General features: G+C 42.6%; 1 protein-coding gene across 1 annotated transcript; it reads left to right on the plus strand.

The window, feature by feature from the left end:
- Positions 1-1,912: 1,912 nt before the first annotated feature.
- Positions 1,913-24,511, plus strand: LOC106654693 (endocuticle structural glycoprotein SgAbd-4-like). The gene is made up of 4 exons (XM_014374675.2): positions 1,913-2,124; positions 22,085-22,239; positions 22,494-22,789; positions 23,546-24,511. Exons 1-4 carry the CDS (start codon positions 2,110-2,112, stop codon positions 23,548-23,550), a joined length of 471 nt encoding a protein of 156 aa, XP_014230161.1. The 5' UTR covers positions 1,913-2,109; the 3' UTR covers positions 23,551-24,511.
- The last annotated feature ends 1,837 nt before the right edge of the window (positions 24,512-26,348 follow it).

The following is a 26,348-nucleotide window of genomic DNA, read 5'->3' on the forward strand; positions in this document are numbered from 1 at the left end:
ATGTATACGACTCACACACTTGCCTATATATATACCACCACCAGCTACTCTCTGTAATCTACCCTTCGTCCTCCCTTTTTTTCCATTTTATTCTCACTCTGCTTTTCTCGGTATTAGAATTTCACCCGGTTTTTCGCACTATATTATATACAAATGTATATAGATCCGTATACGTATGTGCGAGTAACTCCGAAGCTCGGGAAAACGAGTAGGAAAAGCTGCGCCAGCCGCAGCCACCCTCTCGCCACCCCCGTGTGTCTCTATACCCGGCAGCTTCCTCGCAGGACCCGATCAGAGCCGAAAACTATATATATGTATATATGTGTAGGATCGAAAATACGTGCGGCAGAGTCCGAGTGAAACTTAAAATTGGATTTCGATCGTGCTCGCGTGCGGCCAGGCAACTCCCCGAGTCAGAGCTACAGAGAGAGAGAGAGAGAGAAAAAATAGCCGAAGCGATAGCAGATCGTGAAAAAAGCTACCCTGGCTTCTATACTCTTTTTGAAAAATCGCCCAGTGAACTGTTTTTCTGCTGCATCAAAGACAGAGGCAGAGAGAGAGAGAGAAAGAGATCCGAAAAATTTTCAGCTGATTTATCGCTCGCCCGAGAAAGAAGAAGACGCGCACCGGGAGTTTATCTATATCTTCCATATAGTGAATTTTCCGGGACGAAATTAAAATCAGAAGTATAAAGTACCGGCTGCAGCGTCTTGATTCAACGTCGTGCCGCGTGCGTAATTTTCATGCAGTTTTTTCAATCGAGGCAGTCAGAAATTGCATCGTCCAGCTTTGCATTATAAATTATTCAAAACTCACGCATCTTTTAATATTTTGTAACACCATCGTGTCTCTCTCTCTCTCTCTCGACTCCCCCCGTTCGAATCAAGTTTGAGGAGAAGACTAGCGAGAGAGTTACATGTGTTATTTTTATTAATGCAGATATTTCTCTCTCTCTCTACGTGCAAAATTAGTTTCTTTCGCTCTCGTCGTGCGCGTCGCATATATATGAGTCATCGTCGAAGGATTTCAGTATTTGAATATCTTATAATACGTATATCGAATGAAAAAAAAAAAAATATTATTGCGCGCCTGTTGTAAAGTAGTATTGCATCTTCGGAATATCTTTGCATTGTCTCGCAGTTTTGTTTATATACACACGCTTGCACTTGTACACGAACGAACGAACGAACCAAGCCCCCCAGTTTATGAAGTTATATCGTTCGTATATACGAATTATACGTGTGTGTATATAATAATTCCGATAAAATCGGTTAAGCATCGTATCAGCTGTTCTCTCTCTCGTCAATATAATCACCGTTGCGAATGTGTCTATGTCTGTATGTCTGTTACATGGCAATCGAGATTGATAATCTAAATTTCATGCTTTACAATGAGAGTGAGAGAATGGAAGCGTTGTCAAGTCTCTCTCTCACAATCAGACACCATCTCTCGAAACAAAACAAGCGTACTAGTACTAGTAGTAGTAGTAGTTGCATGAAAAAGAACGAAGGAGAAAAAAAAAACCTAATTCAGAGATGAGGCGCGAGCGAGCATTAGAGGCGGCGCGGCGCGGCGTATTGCGTCCGCGTGCAACCCGTAAGGAAGATTCGCCTCGTGGTCTGGCGAAACGCGCTGTATAACACACACTTGCATAGCTTACATACACGAGAAGTGCATCAGTGCAGTGTGCCGCAGCCGCCGCCGCCGCCGGTGCATAGACATGCAAAAGAAGAACAGGGCAGGGATGACCCCTTTCACTGCTGCTGCAGCAGCACACATACATAGATATACATACGTACGGAACGGCGCGCCGTGCCGGGACTAGCCTACCTATATACCATCCGCGAGACGCTGCCGCTGCCACCGCTGCCGCTGCCTGTCTGCCTGTATATATAAAAGGAGCTCTCGGCTCCGACTCTCGTGAGAGAAGTGCATCTGCATCGCTGACTTTTAGATCGCAGCGGCGCGCACCACACAGACACGCCGTTTTTATATTATTATACCGAGATTTTTAAAAGTTTTGGGCCAACCCGGGGCTTTTGACAAGATATTTCTTTGTATCCCGTATAGTAGCGGACAGTTTTGTGTGCCATCGGCTCTGTCGTCATCATGTTGAACGCTAAGGTCAGTTGAAAAAAAAAAACACACAAACATTGTCATTTAATCGAGCGTGCGAGGATCCTGAAATTTTCAGTCGATTTCAAATTATGTTTTTTTTTGGGAACACGAACGAGAATGGGAAAATCTAACACGCAATTATTTTTTTCGAGTTTTAAATTATATGAATACGTAGGGGAAACAACAACACTGTCATTTCGCGCGCATAATTTATATAATAATAATTGCGCGCTCTGTTCATTGAAATTCAAATTCGGGCCCATATGCATCTTCGTCGTTCGAGCGCATATTAATAACAAATATTCAAATTTATGGAAAATTCGCTCATTCGGCGGGGGGTAATATCGTCGGATAATATAGCATCTATCCGCGATACATAATATAATGGGCGACGAATCGCTGCAAAAAATTCTCAGCTATTATTTATTTATTTTTTTTTTTGTTTTTACGTAATTCTCGCGTGCTGCCGCCGAGCTCGCTCATGCGTGTACATGAAAAATGTACATATAATACGGAATAATAATCTCTGCGTTTAAACTTGGCGCGAGGATGTAGTCTTTTTTTTTTGCTTTTAAAGAGGATGATAAAATTTTACGAAGTAAAACGAGGCAAGAAGAAGAAGAGACAGGGGGGGTTAACTTATTAAACTGCAACAATTGATAGGTCGCGCAAGTGCGCGAGAGAGTAGCACACGAGTGGGTGTATGCGTATGTATGCAGTGCAAAACTACCGTAAAGCTTAGGTGTACCCTCAGGGTTTGAGACACGAGCTGTGTAATACCTATACACGTATATATAGAAGAGAGAGAAAACTCGGGTGGGTGGATGGTTGGCTTTGCACCTACATATATATAGAGCCACCCAACACCGGTTGGAGAAAACTCTTGGGTGCATTAGCTCGAGAACACGGTATATAGCCCACCCGAGAACGAGATTCGTTCTCAGCTCTCCCCCTTTCTTTTTTATATCTTCATCTTTTCTCTCTCTCTCTTACTTTTTTTTTTGCTTTGTTTTTCCGTTTTGTTTCTCTGTACTCCGCGCACACATACACCCACTTTCTTTACGATTACTATTTATTATGCCAAGTACCTCCTTTTGCCTTACATATATATACACTCAGCAGCCCCGGTTTATATAGCTACAGACGTGCAGCAGCAGTAGCAGCAGCAACGTCAGACAACTAGGCTATTTCAGCGCGGAGTAGATACGTCTGAAACGCGTAGTATAACGTTAACTCGCGAGGCCGAGCCAACGGGGGGTTCTGTTCTTGAAGCGTGTATTAACGCAGCAGCCGTAATTTCGAGGGCTGCTGCTGCTGCTGCTGAAAACGTTCTCTCGTACGTACTCTCGTGGCTGGTTCTCTCGATGCTGCTGCTGCTGCTGCTCAGACGCGTTGGGAGATTTTTTTTTTCATCTTTTTAATTTTCCCGTGTTTTCTTTTTTCGGCTTGCTGTACTCAGGCTCGCGGTAATTCGGTAGTACACTGGCGCAGTAGTAGAGTTCGTTTCTGGTTTCGAGGGCGCTCGCGATATTCGACTCAATTTATGCAAAATGTGATTAGCGCGGCTTAAAAACAAAACGAAGTTGTATTATTATGGCAACGGTGTTGCAGACGCGGACGCGGCGAAAAAAAAAATTATTATTTTTCCTCGTGTCTTGAAATATTCTACACAAGGACGGACTACTTAATACAAACATAAACAAATGTTAATTTTTTCTCCCTCCATTCGATCGCTCATCTTCTTCTTTTTTTGCGGTATTAAACTTTTTTGCCAACTGTAATAACGCGGGATGGTATTTAACATTTTCAGCATCGCGATAATTCTGGAATATGATCGATGAGCAATAATGTATAATTACGCGATTAAATTTATAATCGTTGCATAACGAACTTTTCAAACTCTTGACTAGCTGCGGAGCTTGCCTTAAAAATACCTCGTGTGTGTACAAACCAGTCAGTCAGTCTCTTGGTGTGTGACACACATATCCAGTGACGAGTTGTTAGTGTTTTTTTTTTTTTTTATTTTTCTCTTTTTTCTAACTTTTCAAAACATAATACGATTATAAAGGATATTTCATTGAATGAAGAATTAGCGATCGCTGCGCGCGTTATTGCCGTAATATCGGGTCGATATGCAATTTCATACACGTCCGCAGCGAGAGAGAAAAATTACACCATCCTCCGTACACGATATAATATACACTACTTATTTCTTTTTTATTAGTAAACGTACTCTCTCGATGCGGGAGGTTTATACGGCCACTCAAACTCGATTGTGCGTCGCATACAAATCCGTATCTAAGCCCTTTTCCAACTTATAACTCTCGGTTTATACGTTACTACTACTACGCGGCTAGCAGAGAGAGGAGAGTGCCCTAATCTCTGAACCTTATCACTCGAACTTTATGTACCTCTATATGTGTGTATGTGTGCGTGTGTGCCTCGAGATCCTCCTCTCGGTCTGGCTCATCTCCGCGGGGAGAAATAAATATTCGCCAACCCTCCTGGTGCTGTGCTGCGGATGCTTTAAGCGCTGCAGAGCTTGGCAGCGTCGTTTTGCTCGACCGCGACGGTGTGGCCGTATTATAACGATCGCCCGGGATGATCCAGACGAGCGAATTTTTTCACTCGTTTGGCTTTTTACATCGACTATTTTTACCCTGTAAAATCGCGTTACATCATTTAACTCGCAGATACACATATTCCGTCGCTCGTGTGCATATACAGCTTTCGATAATATCGGCAACAGATATCATTAACATGTATTACGCTACAATGGATTGCGTCGAGAGTAGTCTATGTGCCGCCGCATGTACATATATATACAAACATAACTCGACTCTTTCTCTCAACCTGCATACGCACACACTGGCAATATTTCATCGAATATTTCGTCACTTTGTGTGTATACATACTATTGTTCGCATTAGTTTATACCGTGCGCCACGAGAGAGAGAGAGAGAGATACTCTTTTGCAGGCTATAATGCATGTATCCCGCCGAAAAATAGGCGTGCGGCGCCGCGTTTACTTTAATATTTCGTTATCGCGCGATGCGCATCTCACGTGTTCCATTCGGTAATAATCTTTCTTCACGCCCGGAGGGTAGATCAAAGCGCAGCGCCGCGACTCCGACTTGTATGCTACATAATGTAAAACTCACATTATGTACGTATGTGTGTGTAAGAAGAGGTAAAGCCAAGTCGTTGGCGCTGTCGTAATAGGCAGAATTAAAACGTTTTTATATCGCGCACTAAAACATATGTAATTACACACCTAATATAATTGCAGACGACCTCTCCATTTATCTAGTTGCCTCGTACAACATGATGTATCTTTCCAATCGATGCGTGTATATACTCATAGCGTAGTTGGTAGTAGTGATGTATACATTTGCGAAATTCATTTTTTTGGGGCTTGGAAAAAAGGTCGTCGCGTCGTCGTAGTAATGAGAGGAGAACGCTGTACTCGTATTTGCGCGCGCGGCACATCGAGTGAAAGTATATAATAGTAATAGCTCCTGCTGCTGCTGCGACACTCGTGGTACACTACGCGAGCGGGGGCGCTAATTACAGTTCACCCGCATGAATGCCATTATACGGGCGTGGTGGTGTACATAAGAATAACTGGTTACCTATATATATATGATCTCCCTCTTTGTAGTGTAATAGAACTCGACCTATATCGATTTTTCGACTGCTGCTGCAACGCGACAAAAAAAGAAAGGGACGAAAAAGGACGGCGATTAAATGCATCGCTTTATCGAGGCGGGTGGAGAGCTTAAATAATTTATAGTATTAGCCCGGAGGTGCGAGAAGTGAGGGTGAGAGCTTGCAGGGCGTGATTTGCTCGAGTTTTTCGGCGGCGGCGGTGGCGCATATAATTGTGGTTCGCGATCATAGGGGCAAAATAATGTAAAGCCTCCCGGCGGCGCGCGCGATTCCCAATTGTAATTCACTCGCTTTTAATTAGCAATTACACCGGCTTCTCTCACTCTCTCTCTAGCGCGCTCGACTGCATTACTCGATTTTATTCATCCAGCTTTAATTTCGAACGCGCGCGCGAGCACAAGTCCGATATTTAGTTACGAAAGTTTTCCAGTTAAATAATCCCGGGGCAAAAAGTTTACCGATAAATAGCTTTGCTTCTTTCTCTCCCTCTCTGGCTCTATACCTTTCTCGCCCATGGAGTGAATGTGAAACATCATGAAAAATGAATCATTATACTAGTAACAAGAATATCGTAGCTTATACCGATAAAAACTTTTTTGTATATATATAGTATACGAACGCGACTACTTGCGAAGCGAATTTATACACTTGTAGCAGCTAGTGCAACTCGTGCTCCATAACGAAGCCGATATGAAGCCGCGAGTTATCATTATTCCCTCGCATCGATGAGCGAATCGTAATTATAGACGAGAGCGAGGCTCTTTGGAAAAAAAGACTTTAGCATTCGAATCGCATCTTTTGAGATCTCGCGGGTAAATATATAAAAATCCCATTACGCGTCGATGTTAAACGTTATGTATCGAGAGAGGTGTCGTGTGCGCGATGCCACACCGAGAGAGAGAGGAGAGCTTTGTACGCGTCTCGTCTATCGCGCGCGCGAAACGCGATATCCATCTCTCGCGATCGGCGCGCAATAATAGGCAAGGCCGTATGGCAAATCTCTGCCGTGTGTGTGTGTGTGTGTGTGTGTGTGTGTGTGTGTGTGTGTGTGTGTCTGTGTGACTCAATAGTAGCGATTATTTCATACGTATATTGTTGTGTCGTTGTTAATGCGGCTGTCATTGCACAAAAAATTAAAATACATCTATAATACTTCCGACGAGTTCTGCGATATTTTTTTTTTTTTTTTCACGCAGATATAAGTCATATGTGTACATGGCTGATTGCTATGCGATGATAATCTGCTCGTCCGGCGGATTTTTTTTGCTCGCTCTCAAAGTCAACTGGTTTTTATAAACAATGTTTGAAGAATAATACGATTTTATGGATTCAATTAAAGATTTTATCACGAATTATGAAGCTGCACTGTGAATTTAAGTATAATATTTTCAAAACCTCGCTCTAACTTGTACCATTATTTTGACTTTGCCACTTGCAGATTTGTAGATAAAGGTACTCGCCATCTAGCGGCGAAAGCTCAAAGTTAAATTATCGGATTCAAAGTGCTCGAAAACATATCTCAATTTTTTAATGCATTGAATTATCTTCTGTCATTCATAGGATATTTAAACTTGCACTTAATATTATTTGTTATCTAATTGTAACCGAAAATTTGCTAAAAACAATCACATTTTAAAAATGTAAATTCATTCAGCATTTCCAACGTCGTCAATGAATGTCGGAGGGACAATCATACAATCAAAGTGATTTTCACGATTCTCCTCGATCCACCTCGAACGAATCGAAATAATCCTCACCCTGCCGTCCTGATATCCTGTAACCAATCGCGCTTCATATATAATTATATCGCGCACGGTGTCTATGTGTGACCTCTGGCTTTGGACGCGTTCGTGAAAGTGAAGTAGGGGGGGGCGACTCTGTAATTACTCTCGATGTCTCTTATACCACACTCGGTGCAGTATAGTAGCCCTCCGGGCCCTAGACTTCTTTTTCCGCATACCTAGAGCCCTATATGTAGAGCACGACTCGATTTCACCGGTGCAGCTGGGGCTCTTTCTCGCGACGCTGCAGCGTTATTGTCCTGCACCGAATCGTTCTCGGGCGGATTGGACCGCGCCGCGAGCTGAGAGAACAGCACGCCGGGGTGCAGTCCTCTCTCGCGCCAAGCTGTACCGCTGCGTCGGTCTCCGAGCTTGGGCGCGCGAGAGGTTTCAGCGATTTTGTCGACAGATGGAGTTTCGTAAACTCGCAAGTGGCAACAAAATTTCCCATTAGCATATATACGAAACATTTTTAAAAATGTTTGAAATCGATACATTCCATGCCTGAGAATATTTTCGACTGACGGATCGGCTGGGCAAATATCGTTCTCGAATTCGTCGCGCAGCGAACTCGAGCTACGCGTCATGTTATGCCTCGGTGAATCTCGAGCTCGGCGCCGCCGCTCGACGTGTATATCTACGAGATCGTAGTCGTCGTAGTCAAGCCCCACTCTGGAATTCGTGTCATGAACGCGGCGACGGCGGCGTTGCAACGCGATCCGCTGCACTCGCTTACATCTGCTTAAACTAGCTGCTACCGCACTGCTACTGAGACGCGCGCCACTCGTGCATCAGGCGCACACACACACTACTATATATAGCTCGGCGGCAATCCGTACAGCAGTTGGCGAAAAAATTCGACTGCGACGGGATACGTACACACACTGACGACGAGGAGTAGCAATGCACATAGCGCCACTCATGATGTTAACGTCACGCTCGCGTCTCGTCGTCGTCGTCTCGTACGGTATACAAGGGGGGTTAAAATGTGCATGCGCGACAACGACGCGCTAGCTAGGCTATACAGCCTGCATCCTAAACTCGTTTGTTCGACAGCTAGAGCGCAGACTAGGCACTCTTGTTACCCCCTGCTGCTGCTGCCTGACTTCACGCGTGCATACAACTGCAGGATTCTACTGTATGTAGAAGAGTCAGATTTACTCGCCTAGAATGTATGAATTAAACGCCCGATTCCGTTCCTCGATTTTATCCTGCTAAGTTTGCAGCTGCCCGATTGACCGCGTCGATAGACTTAGATAACACATATCGAAGGGAAAAAAAGCTTCTTCTTCTTCTTCTTCTTCTTTGCCAAAGTCTCGCACGGCGGATGACGCGCATAATTCGTGGTCTACTGGTACTGCCACGGACATTAATCCGAGGCTTGGCAAACTCGACCTATTTCCCTTATCGAAACGGAAATTAGGAACTTTAACGACAACTTCTCTCTCTCTCTCTCTCTCTTTCTCTCGATTAGTGTGCCACCGATGCCACTGCTGCTGCGTTTGAAGCTTCGATGCGCAATCCAAAAGCTAGCCGAGAGAGAGATAAGCGAAAGAGAGACTTTTTGGAGTCTCTCTCTCTCTGTCTGTTGTTGACTTTATCGCGGCTTGGCAAAAAGAAAAAAACTGGGGGAGGCCTGAATGAATCTCCGCTCGGCGAGATAGATCGCGCGGGCAAAATTATCTCGATCGCATTATGCAGCGCTGTAGCCAGGTTCAATTAAGGTATATATGGAAATCGATATCGATTATACACGTTGATTTATGTGACTCGTATCATATAAGTATAAGTGCACTGTTTCAAGAATAACTCGTCACGATTACTGTGACATTTAGTTCGGTGTTCGATGAAAAAAAAACTGGGACGAAAATAAACCGCCTTCAATGTCACTCACATGGAGATTAGCGCGATGATCGTTTTAGATGATTTATATTATTTTTACTTCGCATCGCGAAGTAACGCAGCCTTGTGGTAATAATTAGCCGCACGCGTCGACGCTACAGAATCCAATTACTTATATATACGGCGTTTTGAAAATAAACAAGATCGCGAAGAAGCTTCCTCGGTTATTATTTATCCAGCGCGTTTCTTCGAGAATTAAAAAAAAATAATTCGTCACGGTTCGTTGTAAATGCAATAATATGCACGAGCGAAAGTAAAGCGGCGCGTTTATAATCTATAGCGCCAAGCGCATAGTACAACACATTCTACGAAGTTTTACGAACAAAGAAAAAGTCGAAGAAGGGAGAAAAAAAGCCACACAATCAACCCAAAACACGGCGTAGGTGTGTCCCTCTCACTCTCTTGCATGTATACGCGTGTGTGTTTAGTAATAAAAGGAGCTATTATGATGAAATACAGGCGCACACACACGAATACAACGACGGCCGACGATAAGAGCGCGGCGATCATCATCGTCGGGTGAAGTTAAGGTGGCTGCACTCTGCAGGTCAAACGTTCATTGCGAGTGTATGTATGTATATAAAAACATTAAAGTGGGAGTGCGGGTGAAGTTGCTTCTGCTGCATATGAACGCGAGGCGGGGGTGGGGCGCGTTAGTTACATTTGGAAAGTAAAAGTGTGTCAATCGGTTCGACTTGCGGAGCTTGTGTTGTGTTGTGTTGCTTTTGAGTAACTACACTACAGGTGGAGGATGAAATATATATACATAGGCACGCGTACCCGATACAGTATGTGTGTATATGCAATCGGCAGCTCGCGATATAGAGCCAGCCGCGAGGAGGTGGATCGTCGAGACTCGACTCTCGATTGTTTGAGTAAAAGCTCCCCTCGTATATATGTGTATATACAGCACTGGAGGAACTGCAGATACGAACGAAGAAGGGATATACATACGTACGTACGACGAAGTTATAAGCTTATATATATAGAACACACGGCGCGCCGATATCAGATGCATACAGATGTACCCGTGTGTTCTCTCAGTGTCTGTACATATATAAGCTCGATACCTCTGTAATCACAGGCGATTGGGTTATCATCGCCGAGCCAGTCGTCGCTCGCTCTTTCGGCGGCTCTCGCCAGCTCTCGATGCCACGCGTTGATACGTTGGTGGCGTGTCGATGTGCTTATACCCGCGGTATATACTCTGGAATCGCAGAGGATTTCCCTCTTCGAAATCAAATGCTCACAGTATATGCCCAGATTGTAAAAAAGATTTCAAGGATTAAGTATGTAACGAAATAATATATACCCAACGAAAAATTCGTTGCCACTCGCGAGTTTACGGTACGCCATCTGTTGACCTAGTCCAAAAAGCTTCTATCTTTCCTCATTCTCGAGACGCAATAACCATCGGAATTTGGAAGAAAAGCTCCGCTTATAATTCGCTAAATAAATCGCTGGAGCGTGTCTCTGACCGCCTATATGTGTATATGGGTGTACGTAAATACGAAACGGGAAATTGATTCGTTGCGCGCACGGAACTTTAGAGAGAGAGAATGATTTAAGCGACTTTTTTCATACGTTATACCGCGCGGCAATTCGTTGCGCCAACTCTTCTTTTACTCTGTCTCTGTTCTTGAATAAATAAAGCCGATAGATGCAGTCTTTCTCTCGAGTACTTACGTGTGTATGTGTATGTGTGTGGTATTCGTGAAATCGTCTTTTGTATAATTTTCTCGAAGCGGCGGCGGCGGCGGCTTTTCCTTTGCACACCGCTCCAGCAAACGCCAACTCCTTACCAATTGTTATCGACAATGTCGTTCTCTCCGCTCATCCTCCTCCTCCTCCTCTTTTTTATACACAGTGCCTCGTGCATTGCCTAATCGAAGTTTGTCTTTGTTTCGTGGCCTTTTATTCAACTTTTATTCTATTTTAACCCGAGAGAGTCGTGGCGCTCGAATCCTCTCTGTCTCTCAGTAGTATCCAATCTCATTTATTTGCACCCGAGCTACCCTGTGTGTGTGCACTTTCTCTTCGTCTATTTTTCTTTTTTACTTCGACGATTTTTTTTTTTTTTCTATCTTTGCTCTCTGACTCCTCTTTAATCTTTATTCTAATTCTTGTTGTTTGCATTTCATTAGACTCGGTCCTCGTTTTTTTACTGCTTTATATAAATATCCTTTCCTCGTTAAGTATGTATTTGCCAATATCGAAAGCTCCATCCAGGACCAGTTGATAATAAAAAAAAAAGAAACAAATCCATACTTAATCACAGTCAATTAGCGTCGGCACTTGATTCAGATATTGTTGTGAGAGAGACAGACACGGAAAATAAATTATCGCGGAGCTCTCTCGGGTCGTTGAGTGTGGCGTATGTAATATAAATAGTTATAAATTAAGTCGCGCAAGTGGTAAACTACACCGCGCACCACACCTACAATATCGCAGGCATCGTGATTCTCATAAAGCCTCCTTTTTTTTTCTCTGCCTTGCGTATATCAAGCCTCCCTCTCGCTCGTTTATCCCACAAGCCTCGTAATCATTTGTATGTCATAAGAAAGTCGTGCATATATAAAAGCCACTCATTTTAAATATTAAAAGGTCGTCTGGCGCACAGTGCACATGCATATATAAGACGTCTCTCGAAGTTCGCTCGAGAGTAGGAGTTTTTTTCTCTCTCTCTCTTTCACTCCGCTTCTCCTCGTAACAGTTCATAGGCAAACTAACGAACGATGCGAACCTATATATATATATACTTAACGTTAAGTTTCTGAGTTCGAAGTTCGCCTCGGGGGAGACGTCGCCGTATTGGAAAGTAAGAGCACATATAGCAGCTACTACTATACGACGACGATGGTGATCGGATCGGCGGCGGCTGCGGGACAGGCCTTTGAATTGTTCGAGTGCAAATTAATTAGTTAGTACTCGGCTTGCGCGCCGAACTATGTATATATACTTATATAACCTTTCTCATCTATGTGTGTGTGTGCAAAGTGTATGCACCCTATAAACTAAAGACTCTGGGTATATACGTATATATATAAAAATGGCCTGAAAAAAAGCTAAATTTCCGTGACGAAGAATCTTTTGTAACGGAGGGAAAGGGGGGAAGTATAGAATAGAGTCATTCGAGCTCGCAGCGGCGGACCATTTCGTTGTCTTGACTCGTTCGGTTCTTCTTTTCCTTTTTTTTTTTTGCTTCTTCTGTTCAAAGTCGCGAGGCTGTTTTTTTGCCTCGATTGTTTTCGTTTTATCAATTGGCGGCAAGAATCGATCGAATATCGCGCAGAGCACAGAGGGCAATTCTTAGGCCAAGAATCGAATACGGTTTAATTGAAATTTTTTTCCCCCAATGAATAATCAAATAACTGCAGCGAGGAACATTTTTAATGTCTTCCTCTTTTTTTTTGCAAAGTACACAATGGCCACTGATGGCTTTCGAATTGGCAGCGCTGCGAAGGAAACGATTCGAAGGAGAATCGAAAATTCAATTCGAGATATAGAAATTTTAATAATGAAATTGACGTAAAAATCATGCACCGCTAAAGATACGTTATTTAATATGCCGTAAAACATATCAAAATTATTTACTGGATAATGGCCAAGTTAAACATATAATTATTATGACTTTGCCACTTGCATATTTACAGATTGGGGCACTCTAGCCATCTAGTGGTAGAGGCTGAAAGTAGCATAACAGCATTTAAAGTGGCTCAAAACGGGTCTAAATTTTAATTTTCACTTCATTTAAAAAGCTCATTTAACATTTTTAATACTAATTTTTTAGTCATTATTAACTTCGAGCATTTATTATACCGGGATACGCAAATTCTCTGAAATGTTCGTGTCGGTCGAAGGCAGATCGATCGGGTCAATGTAATAACATGATATAATAATTTCATAAAACGACTCGAAGCGTCTGCGTAAACAATAGCTCTAACGATAGAGAAAGAGAGAGAGAGAGAGAGAAAGTGACAAGAAAACAGCACTCCTCCTCCCCGATATCAAGGACGCTCTGCCAAGTACATCGCGTATTTACGAATAGACAAGCCCGCGATTCTTCGATGATGACTGGGTGAACTCGCTGTGACGCAACGAATCGGGTATAGTACCCGTCGTATACACTGGCTTATTAACAAATATGTGTATACACAAGCGAGAGGTAAAAGGGATGAGCCGTGCGATTATAAATACCAGAGGATAACGAGAGAGCATGAAATTTGACGTTTGGGCCAAGGCTGCGCTGCTCGGCGTTACATTACCGTATAATATTTGCCTTTATAATTCGAGAGGTGAAATTTTTCCTTCTCTATATTAATTAAATTACATTCTCGCGATTAATCGGATCAATTACGAACGCGCGAGTAATCATCATCATCAACGCCTCTATATCATTAAATTCATAAATCGCTCGTGAAAACGAGTAAACGGTTAACTTTCGATGCTTTCCATGTAGCGCGCGATTGTTACTTTTTTTTCACGTTTCTCTGCGAAAAGAAACCTGAAAAATAAAAGATCCAACCCAGTTGCTTAAAATTTAATGAAGAGTTTTACACTCCAAATATAATCAACTTGACACGTGTTTATAGCCACGCGCAAAAAAAATTTGCGTTAAGCTTTTATATAATATAATCATCCCAAGGCATGTAATTAGCTCGTCGCGTGCAGTGCAACGCAACGTGTGTATGTACATACAGACGTGTGTACACATCATTCTTACAGCGCATGACTATATGTATATACGTACACCAGAGTTGCCAGAAAAACGAGGAATTAAATTTCGCGGCGGTGGTGGTGCAAAGAAAAGATAGCGAACGGAGCGAATAGCTAATGAAGAACTTAATAATATACGTATATATACGTTTATACACACTTTGCCTCGCGGCGCTCTATGCAAAAATCCTCTCTTCGCGCGGAGTAGTAGTGGTATGGAGGTAACGCGGCGCGAAGATTATATGGCACGCGCGCGCGCGCAAATTTCGAAACTTAAAAGCCAAAGAAATGTGGAATAGACGCCCCGCAATGCAGTATAGAAGCAGCAACTCACGGGAGGAGTTCATTAATGTTATGCTGATTGATATTAGTTTTCCATTTCAATGACGCGGCGCCGTTTCAACTGTGGCATCGGATATACGTATAACGCGTACGTATATAGAGAGAGAGACTCGGAGCGTAAGATGAGTCCACTTTATGACGTTGGCGTTTAACCGCGCGAAATTGACCCGTGAGCGAGTATAATATCAAACTTCGCAAGGTGTATTATAAGATAAACGGATAATTAAGAGCTTGACGAGGTGCTCGGGGAGACAAGGGGAAAAATTACTTTTTTCGTTTCGATCTTAGGTGAACTCCTTTTCTATCAAATCTCTATCCAATTGTATAATATATGATATAGAACTTATAAGAATATTTTTCTTTTGCCACTTGTAGATTTACAGACGTAAATGTACTCGCCATCTAGTGGTGGAGTCTTAAAGTAGTATTGTCATATTTGAAATGTTTGAAAAATGAATAAATTCGTCGAGGAAGATAAATTGTCACTTTCACGTCATTTAAAATGCACTTCACACTTGTAACATAATTGTATCAAAATTATTAATGTTAAACATTTCTACCGGGGGAATTATTGCCATAACAATATTGTAAAAATCAGTATCGGTATTTTACTTGGTCGATGAAATTCAAAACGATTGCTCGCATAAATTTTTTAGGAAACTACCTTCTACATAAATGTCGAGCTTCGAGTCTCGAGTCAAAGCTCCTTTGATCGCGAGAGCTATACAATAATTCGTTTCGAAGTTCACCGGCGCCGCGAGAATGCAGTAGTAGTAGCATGTAGATTTTGCGCGCGCAGCGCCTTTGATTTTTTCGCGGTTACAAAAGGCTCATTCTTGCGAATTCCCTGCTCAAAGAGGCAGTAGAAAAGAAATAAAAGATATGTATGGTTCATGGATATATGTCTTATATGTATCTACCGGTACATAATGAAGAGAGAGAAAGAGAAAAAAAGAAGAGAGAAAAAAATTGCACCAGAGGTGGAGCATGTATAGCAGAAAAAAGAGCCGGAGGAGTCGTGTGCTGCTTGTACAAGGCAGTGACAGTTTTGGCATTGTCACGATGTCGAACAATTTAAGTTACGGTTAAATAAACAATTCGATTGATAAGATAAATAAATAAATTTGAAGAAAAAAAAAACGCCGGAATGTCAGTCGACAATCGACATTTCCAATTGAATCGTTAGTGGCAGGAATTTCTCGATCCATTCAACTCTCTGCTATATAAAATATACACCGCACCCTCGTGAGCTTGCGCATATTTTATATATACACCGTTTTGCAAAAAAATGTTATCTAACGTTTATCGAAACGTTTGATCTCTCTCTCTCATCTCGAAGGTGGTTAGAGGAATCTTATATCATTACGCAAGTCGAGCGCTCGGGGAAGAATTTACAAGCGGCGGCGCACAATGGAGAGAGAGAGAGCCTAAAATTACACGTATACAAGAAATTATCTCTGGCTCGCGCGCGTTTACACGTACGTACATAAGCTACACATAAATATAATTGTGAACAACTCAATTTCGCGCCCATTTTTCGTACCAAGACAATCTCGTTGCTGTAATCTTCAATTAAATGCCTGCCGAGCTCGCGCGTCTCGTCTCGAAAACGAAAGACAGAGAGAGAGAGAGAAAAAATAATAATTGCTCGCACGTAATTCGAGTTTTCTCGCCCCGCGCATGTACACGCGTGTATATAATATCGCACGTCGTCGGCATACATCCAATTGGAAAACGAGAGAATAGAAGAGCGAGTATAATCATCGTCGTCGTCGCACTAGGCTCTGCGAAGGCATATGAACTTGCACCATCGCTCGTCGCGGCTCCTCGCGAGATTCTTTTCCAAACAATAAAGCAAACAACGCACATTGTGCGCACACTATGCACATAGGCGAGCGAGCGTGAAAAGCGTAAAAAGCCCAATCATCAGTGTAATAGCTGTCTCGCTCGAGAGTCCGTAGTCTCTCGTTTTGTATGTATAAAATCTTGCGAAATCCACGCGCGCGCGCGCCAATAGGCCAAAAGTCGTGTTCTCGCTCGCGAGCTTATATACACGCACTCTTATGCGCGCAAAACAAAGAGCGTGAACGGGCCGCGTCCTTGATCGTCCTATATATCGATGCATGCGCGCGTAGCAATGCCAAAGCCTTTCTCGCACTTGTCTCTCTGGGGCCTCCCTTCCCTCACTCTCTCTCTCTCTCTGCATCGAAGACGTGTCTTTCTCTTTCGCTGCACCCCGCGAGACATTGACCCGTGTACGCGCCCTGTGCGAGTGATGATGCAGCCTGTTGTGTACTTGCACCCACGCATGGGAAAGATGACTATTTATATACTATAGGCTTACGCGTGGGCGCCGATCGATCGTATATACACCGTTGATTTATGTTCGCTGCTGCCTATTTTTTCTTCTGCATTGTATTCGGTATATACAGCGCCGCTGCGCAATTTGCAGCCGAACGCATCTAGCTCTTTAAAACTCGGCGCTACGCGATATTATAATGCGCGTCGCGGATCGCGTATACACGCGCACAGGCACACGCACTCTTGTACCATATAGGCCGCGCCGTCGCTTTTACTAATGATGATTCGCGAGGAGCGCACATACGCGTATACTCGTTTATATAACTAATGGATCCGCTCTCTATACGCTCGCGCGCACGTAATCAGCTTTGTCAAAGTTTTCGATGTATTTAATTGTTAATTGATGGGTATTAGGAGAGAGGCTGCTGCATTGCGCGCTGCTCACGCATTGCCTTTGCCTCACTCTCTCTATGCATGCAGCAGCCTATATGCTAGGAATGGAAATTAAAATACAAATCACAAGCCTCATTTACTCGGTACGAGCCGCTGCGCATATATTTAAGCGGCTCGCGAATGCTACGATGTATTATTATAATGGAACGATCGGTATTATATATTGGATTTTTCACTCGCACCTATATGCACATTATGATAATGTATATATTATGGTTTAGAAAAAAAGCTCATCTTATAATCGATCTGTGTGCAGCGGTAGACTCCAACCGCGCTAAATAAATTCGCCAGTCGTTATAAGCTCCGTTTGTGCTTTTTGGTCGCGATCTCGTACGCCGAGTGAAAAAGTATAGCCGCAGCACACCGAATGCCTATACGTATATATAATAATAAAATAAGGTGCGCAGGCTGCATAGGCAAAACGTTGGAACTCGAGGCAGTAGCAGCTTCCTTGAGGCGCGCACTCGTAAACGCGAAAGCTCGCGCAAGCTCGAGAGAACTATAAGTACGTGTGGCACACAGCTAAGCTGGCTGTATATTATAATATACGAGGGAGTCGCGAGCCGTGTGTATGTATCCCGTGGATCGTTGCGTTGCGCGCACCAGGTGTTTGTTATGTTGCCTCCTGGCCGTGACGTAGCTCTGTGCGTACGTGTGTGCTGTCATGTTTACGATACGTCGGCATCAGGCGTCGTGTGACCCAATTACCTCGGAGAGGCTGAGGATCTAGGCGATGTGCGAATAGTTTCCGTGATATAGCTCGATAGCGAAGTACGAGGTATTCTGAACGAGTCTCTACCGCGGGGAAAAATGGTAGATAATGTATAATAATCAGAAATTCATTTCAAAAAAATCAATATTTTAACCAAATTTAGGAACAAATATTGTCTTAAAAATTTGGTTCATCAGCTTCAGCTTTAACGTGTACTTTTTCAAATCTTTGATGGCCCTCGCCCAAATTCAATGGGTACTATTTTTTCAGGTTTCTGAATCACCAAGTCCCCAAAAAAATTTTTTCACGAGTGTGCTTTAAAAAAAAAAATTTTTATATATTGGCAAAGTATTAAAATGTCACGAGACTTCCTGTAGCTTAACATGTTCTGTATATATAATAATCGGGCATCTATTTTATCACTTGCGAGTTAACGATACGCCATCTGTTGACGGAATCAAAAAGCTCCATTATCAAAATACGGTACTGTATTTACTGCGATCGACATTGTTAACATTTCTAAACGAATTTCGGAGTGTTAATCCGTACATCTTCCTACACGAAAATATAACTCTTAATTTTTGTAATTGACGATCTAATCTAAAAAGTCAAAACACGCGAACGCAGCCGCAGTACGATCGAGAGAAAATACACCAGCCTCGGGACGCGTTGCAAAGGAAGTTCTTATCCAAAAAATCCTTCAACATAAGAAACCTCCTCCTCCTTCTCCATCAGCTCCAAATGAACCGACATAATTTCGGGTCGAAATTTTGCATTCCCGACATCGAGCTCTCGCGTATACAAGCCGATGTTAAAGTTTGCCGCTCCGCATCTATGATTAACCAACGACGACGGCGTGTATATTGTACATTTTAAAATAATAAAGGTGCTTCGTCTGCGCAAGACTCTTACTCTCGGACCTGCCAGCAGCAAAACTTTGCCTGCGCGCGCGCCAGGCAAAAGCCTAAACTGTAACAAAATTTGGGCTCGCGCTATCTCTCTCTCTCCCGGGTTAAGGCAGGTGTATAACACATCTCCGAGGCAGTTTACACACGCTCTCTCTCTCTCTCTCTCTCCTTTTGCGCTTCGTGCGCCTCTCGTCATCATCAGCGATTCGGAGCTCGAGTTACGATATATCTGTATATATACGCGCGCGTGGCCACGAGGTGTTGTCGGCGGCGGCGGCGTCGGCAACTCACGTTTTTACTCTCTCTATACTATACGCTCCTTTGCCGCAAGCATGTGCATTATCGCAGGCGGCGGCGGCGGCGTATTTCATAATGACATTTCTCGAGCTGACGTAACGAGCAACAGCCGCCACCGTCGACGACGACGTCGTGCATTATCGCACTCGCTCGGTGGGGGCGGCGGCAGCGGGCGCCCTTTAACGCTCTGCTGCTGCATGCACACACGCTCACCTTCTCCGTGACTTTCGAGATAATTCCGCACGACTCGCCCCGGGGCTGTGTGCGCTCTCGGTTTATATATATGTGTATATCGCCCGAGTCCCATCCCTCTTTTCAATATAGAGCCTAACGTCGCAGCTCATGTATACTAGAGGTATATGTGCCCATAAGCAGCAGCATATACACCTACGTATGTATTTATGTATTTATGCATACGTGTTATACGTGTACGTGTATGTGTGTGCTGCGAGCTATGCTTGTACCACAGCTTACACCGATCCTAGAGACGCGTACATACACACACGTGCGCGCTGCGAAGGTATATATTTCTCCGCTCGCTATCGGAGATTGTGCATAGTGGATGATGATGAATGATTAGGAGCCTTGTTGCAGCTTGGCACGTATGTATGTGTGCCTGTGTAGCACAGGCGTCGCGCCGAGAAATTGGAATCGACACTCTGGAATGTGACCGATGCGTATGTATGTGTAGTACACCCACTCAAGGTTGTGCGTGTATGTGTGTGTGTGTGTGCCCCGATACCCTCTTGATTGACGTTTCATCGATCGAAACCTCTCCTACATATATGTACGCATATTGTACCTTGGCAGCGGTGCCAGAGAGTCACACGACGCTGAAATATTTACCGTTTGTACAGTCGTTACACGTGTGTCTTCGATAAATGACAGGGGCAAATATCATTAAGATGCACTTGTATGCTCTTTTAAAAATTCTCAAAATTAAAACGGCGGGTAAAACGGTAAAAACTTTTAAAACGGGGCTATAATACAATTATTTTGACTTTGCCACTTGCAGATTTTGCAGATAAAAGAAATCTCGCCGTCTAGTGGCGGAAGGTTGAAGTAATATTGTCGTAGTTAATTTTCGTACAGCTACTTTGAATTTTCTATATTTTAAATGTAAAATTTCAATGGAATCCTAAATTTGTTAATTTTTCGTGTTTTGACTTAAACAATTGTTTTTGCTGTGCCACTTGCGGATTTACAGATACAGAGGTGCTCGCCATCTAGTGGTGAAAGCTTTAAAGTGATATCATTGAATCAAAGTGACTGACAACCTGGTCTAAATTTTTTGAAATAACCAAATTGCTCATCGATGCACAAAATAATATACAAACCCATGAGATTATAGGATGAAAATGACTTTTCTCCTCGATTCATCGCATCGCGCTCGCACACATAGTTATGATTTCCATTGGTAAAATTCGAAGAGTCTAGCGCGAGTGCAGGAGGAACGAAAAAAGAAGGCAGCAGCGCAGCGTCAGCCGTTTTATTATGTGACTACAATCCCATTTTCTCGTTTCTCTCTGCTGTGCATGTATGTATGTATGTACAAAAGGTGCGGGCTCTCGGTGTGGTATGGCAATTTCTTTCATTGCGTTGCAGCAGCAGCTAAGTTGGAAGAGAGGCTTTGGCGTTGCACGAGAGTATTACACATTACAGAGCGACTTTCGTTGCTGCTGCTGCTTCATCCGCTCACCCATTGTTGTCGCTCTATTTTCTACTAGGGTAATTGGCATTGCAGCCCCGGCTCTATGTGTGTATGTGTGTGTGTGTGTGTGTGTGTGTGTGTGTGTGTGTGTACTGTATACTGCTCGTGACGTCCTCTCACGAAAGATGGCACGAAAAAAAAAAAAAGGAGAGCGGAGAGTACGACGCACCCCGATTTCGAGGCTGTGTGCAGTGCATCGATGCTCAGGTGTAAAAGGTTCATAGGACTCGGCATGTGCTATGGATACACACAACTCGTGCTTATATACAGCCACTCCTCGACGAGAATGAGAAAACGAGGTTTTTCGAGGCTATTTTTTGTCTCTCTTCTCTCCTTCTTCTTCTTTTTCTTCTTTTTTTTTTTGCACACGAAGCCAATTGCAAAGAGCGCGCCCCCAATGAGGAAAACGATTTGTTTGAACAATCGCTTTTAAATTTTAATAGAAACGTATGGAGCCGGAAAAAAAGCGAACGAATTCGCTATGGTACTGCTGCTAGGTGCTCGCCTCTTACTCTCTCTCTCTCTCTCAGCTCGTGAACTTTGCGAATGAATTAAGAAACTTAATTGAAGCCGGTGTGTTAGTGTGTGTGTGTGTACGTGTGCAAGAGTCACATTCGTTCGCGTAAAACGTTGACTTTAGCTTTTCTTCATAAAATTGATAAGAAAATGGGAAAAAGTCGGCCAAACTAAAGAAAATGAACTTTTTTTTCTCTCTCTGTGCTCGCGCGCGCGCAAAAAATATGCTTTCGGTATATAATGCTATACTCCCTCTTCCTCTCTCTCTCTCTAGAGGATATTTTCTCGAGTACAGCAAAATGCCTGGCCATACGGAGAACTTCTACTACTTTTTTCCAATGAGACCTAGTTCTTTCTCTCTCTTTTTCTACTGTAGAAATGGCTTACCTGCAGTTGGCAAGTTATAGCAGGAGCAGCCAGAGCTCTCGATGACTTTGGCACTCTCGTACGGAGGAAAGGTGGAAATCCAATATTTCCCAGAGAACGTAGCATATGATTTAAGAGAAATAATTTAGAGAAAATTTTCTATTCTCCCCCCGCGCACGCTCTGAAAACTCGGTTAATTACTCTCACTCTTTCACGACTACATAGAATAAAAATAGCATTTCTATACATTGAAAATATTATCATTAACGAGTGATTTAACTTTATTGCGCAGATACTGCTGGCCCTGGCCATATGCGCGCACAGCGCCCTGGCGGCGCCCCAGCTGCGCGCCATCGCGGTCGGCGGCGGCGGCTCGGACGCCGACAAGAACGCCGTCATCACGTCGCAGCAGCTCGAGGTCAACTTCGACGGTAACTACGTCAACAAGTGAGTATTTATACCCGGACTATATATACCTACTGTACTTATAGTACTGCGTATGCTGCAGCGTCGATGATGGACGAGAGGCAGCCGTGGGCCTGACAGGCCACCCCTATTGAAATTCCGAGCGTAGTTTAGCTCTTCTTGTGCTCTACTCGGCTCGCCTTAATATTAGTTACGAGGCTCTCTCTCTTGAGCTATTGGGAATTCGGCGTTTAACCCTCGTCGAGATTAAATTATGTTTTTTTTCTGTCACGCAGCTTCGAGACGAGCAACGGCATCAGCCATCAAGAATCCGGCGCGGCGAAGAACGTCGGGCCCGAGGGACCCTCGATCGTGTCCCAGGGCGCCACCTCGTACACGGCGCCCAACGGCGAGGTGGTGAGCATCCAGTTCCAGGCCGACGAGAACGGCTACGTGGCGCAGGGCTCGCACATCCCCACGGCGCCGCCAATACCGCCGGAGATCCTTCGCGCCCTCGAGTGGAACGCGGCTCACCCGGAGGAGGACAGCATCGACTCCGACAAGCCCGTCAGACCCATCGGCGGACCGAGAGGTTTGTGTGCGCCATTTTATTGATAACGGATTCGATCTCAAACCAATGCATTTGATTTATTTCATAATTAATTCGGCGACCCGAGGATAGAACAGATCGATTTAGCCTGTGCGAGGTGCTAAGTTTGGATGGAATTAAACGATAACCCGGGGAATCCAATATATACGAGCGAGGATATAACAATCGATCACGATTGAAAAGTTTCATTTAATTACCGACATTAGTTGACTCGGTCGACTGTAATAGTTTACACGCGCGGAGTGAAATACTTTGGGTTTTTAGCAGCTACTTCATAAACTATTTATTCAATCAATAATCCGACGAATACGAATGAAAACTCGGACGCTTTTAGAACTCAAAACGTTGGAAAAAACTTTACTCGCAAACGATCGATTGTTACTTCTCTGCTGTAAACAAAATTAGATCATTTTTTATTTAATACTTTTTTTCTATGCCTCTCTTCGGCATCGACTCTCGTTATCCAAGCTCGAGAGTGAATTCTTTCGAAGCCCCGGAGTTAATTTTTATCAAAATAATGAGCAAATAAGATCTGCCTCGAGAGCACTAATGAGAAAAGTTTGCTCCTCGCGCTTTTGCACACACTTGACTTCGAAATTCGAAGATTACCAAGTTTTACGAAAATCGACCGAGTTTTTGCAACTCTTGAAAAATTACATATAGATTGTTGAGGTACTCTGATTTCTCGCGCAGCGCAACTATGAAGTAAATTAATGAGTATGCTCCGTCTTTTTGCAGGTTAATTCTTCGTCCCACGACCGGATATATAGTAGAGCGTTCGGTTTCGATGCCAAAACCGTAGACGATGTAATGGAACGAAGCCACTTACAGCCAAGAGCCTCGGCTATATTGATTATCGATTGTTGAAGAGAACGAGCGAGGACCGACCCGATCATCTTCTACGGCTGACCATTGCGGCACGAACGAGAACACGATATATATATATATATCCGCAGCGAGCGCAGCGATCCCCTTCTTACCTCAACGAACAAACAAAAAAAGAAAATTAAAGAATTTATACATCTTCGAATAATGTAACTGCTAAGCATTATTTTTTTTTTATAACACAAGTCGCGTATACCGATTGAATCCGAGTCGGGCGTTAATGGCATGAAATAACTTTTTACCTCAGAATACCGCTTAATTAATTGAATCAAAGTTATTATATTAATGAATTATATATAATATATATTTTATATTAAAAACACAAAAAAAACATTTATACAATAATATCTTTATATAAATCAGATGAAAACGAGAGATATACGCGAGTGCACTGCGATTTGCACGCGTACACGTCGATAATATTACACGTTGTAATGACAGAGACTGTACACGCCGAAGTTACCGATTGAAACGCATGCGTATGGTAATCCACACGATTGAGCGACGACAAGTATATATGATTATTATTATTATTATTATTATTGTAACGGACGCCTCTTTCCTTTTTACGCAATATACCAACCGATAGCGCGGATAAATTTTAAAGTCTTCGATGAACAAAACAAAAAGAAAGAAACTGTGTTATTGCTTCGTTACGATGCACTTCGAGGCGTATAGAAAGATTATTTTTTGGAATGTCTACATCGATTTATAAACAATATATAAACATTTATACTCAATTTGTGAACAGCATTTACCATCACTACTGATATTGTGATTTCTACTACTTATATGTAAATAAAGAGTTCCGCCTGATGACTTTTCAGAGTTTTCTTTTTAACGCGTCAATGCCCCCTTTTAATATTTATAATATATTAATTTACATATTTAATTCGGAATATTATTAATTTTATTCGTGAAAGTCGATCATGTTCATACAATGAAATATATATTAAACAATTTCTTTTCATTAACCATAATCGCTGCGCAGCCCGATATTAATTCGGGCGATGATAATAGCCGCTTAAACACGTGTAGCGCGAAAGAATCGTTATTATTCAAATTTTACAATGAAAGAGAAAACGATCGATTAAGTTGGCGTTAAAAAATGCGCGTAAGAGCAAACGAACTGGCAAATTTTATTCCATCATTGTTCGTTCGGACGATTTCATACAAAACAATTATTACTCTTGATCGTTTAAATACTCGTGTGCATTTTTGTAAAATATTTAGTAAACTTTAATTACAGTGTAGTGTTTTTAATAAATATACCGTGAAGCTTATTTATTAATTTCTTTGTTTATATTTATTTACGATTTTTCGCTTTATTCGCTATCTTGCATCCACGTATTCCACAAATACTGAAATTCGATAAGTCGAAAATGCAACAAAGTACAAAGTTGGATCATCATTATCCGCGCGCGAACACGTTCGAATGAAAACCAATGAATTCAGTCAATCTCTCTCTCTCTCTCTTTCGTCGTTCCGTTCGCTGTACTGGCAATAAATAGGTTTCAATCCGATTAAAAGGTCCAAGCGAGAGAGAGAGAGGAGCTTTTAGAGCATCTGCTAGTGTCATTTCAAAATGATGCTTTTTCATCAATTTCGATTCGAATCCGTGTAGCGCGACGACTATCCGATAATTTTCCCAGCGTTTATTATACGCACTCGAAACAAAAATCTGGTAGATTCAAATCTCGAAAGCTGAATAAACCGAATCGAGTTGTCAATTTTCGATGTTTAAGGTATGGAAAAAGAACGATTATCAGCTGATAGATGCCAGCGAAATTTCAACCCCTTTGGTAATTGCAATTACAACGACAAAAAAAATTCAATAGCGGTCTAATAGTTTTCTATATACCCGAAATAGTAGATTTTCTTACTTCGCCTCGGCGCCATTATCACGTGCATGCGGAAGTTTCATTTCTCCCGTGTAAGAAATAGTATTTTTTTCCATCCCCGCGCAAAAGTTTTTATAAAATTCTCCGATAAGATTGAAATAACTCATAACAATATAACCACGATGTGATCTATAACTACACAACTTCATTTTTTCAGGTTTGGAATCTGTTATGACATCTAGCGGTTAAATCAGAAGTTCGTTGCCAATGAGGGTATAAATAAAATGTTTATGTTCTACGATCTATTTGCTTCTACAGACCTTTCATTGTCGAATATGATGAGGACGAAGCCCGAAAATATTAATTTGAGATGAGTAATTATGAACATTTTTTCCTCAGAGTCTCAGTAGTTTTTTAAGTATAGTATGGTAATGCTAATGAATGAAGCAGCTAGGCTCTAATTAAAAACCAAAGAGTGAAGATTCATTGATTTATAATTTTTAGTAATAGAAAATTACTGGAGTCATGAGTAAAAATTAAAAATTGTTTCCTAATCACTTTTGGATATTGTTGTGAACCACTCGAGGTTTCTAAAATTATCAATGCAATGTATAAAACTTATAATTTATAATTTTGCATCGTTCGATTCGTAACAGATCATATCACGATTGATACTCAATCAAAACCATCTCAATCATAATCGATCGAAAATTGCATCGGCCGGTCTTTTTCATTTTACGAATCGTCGAAGGCACGCGTGTCAGCCACACTGTACAAGCGAGTGTGCACTTATATTCTCTATAAACGCACATCGT

The sequence above is a fragment of the Trichogramma pretiosum genome, unplaced genomic scaffold (assembly GCF_000599845.2).
Source record: "Trichogramma pretiosum strain Unisexual culture from Peru unplaced genomic scaffold, Tpre_2.0 scaffold23, whole genome shotgun sequence".
Classification (NCBI taxonomy): domain Eukaryota; kingdom Metazoa; phylum Arthropoda; class Insecta; order Hymenoptera; family Trichogrammatidae; genus Trichogramma; species Trichogramma pretiosum.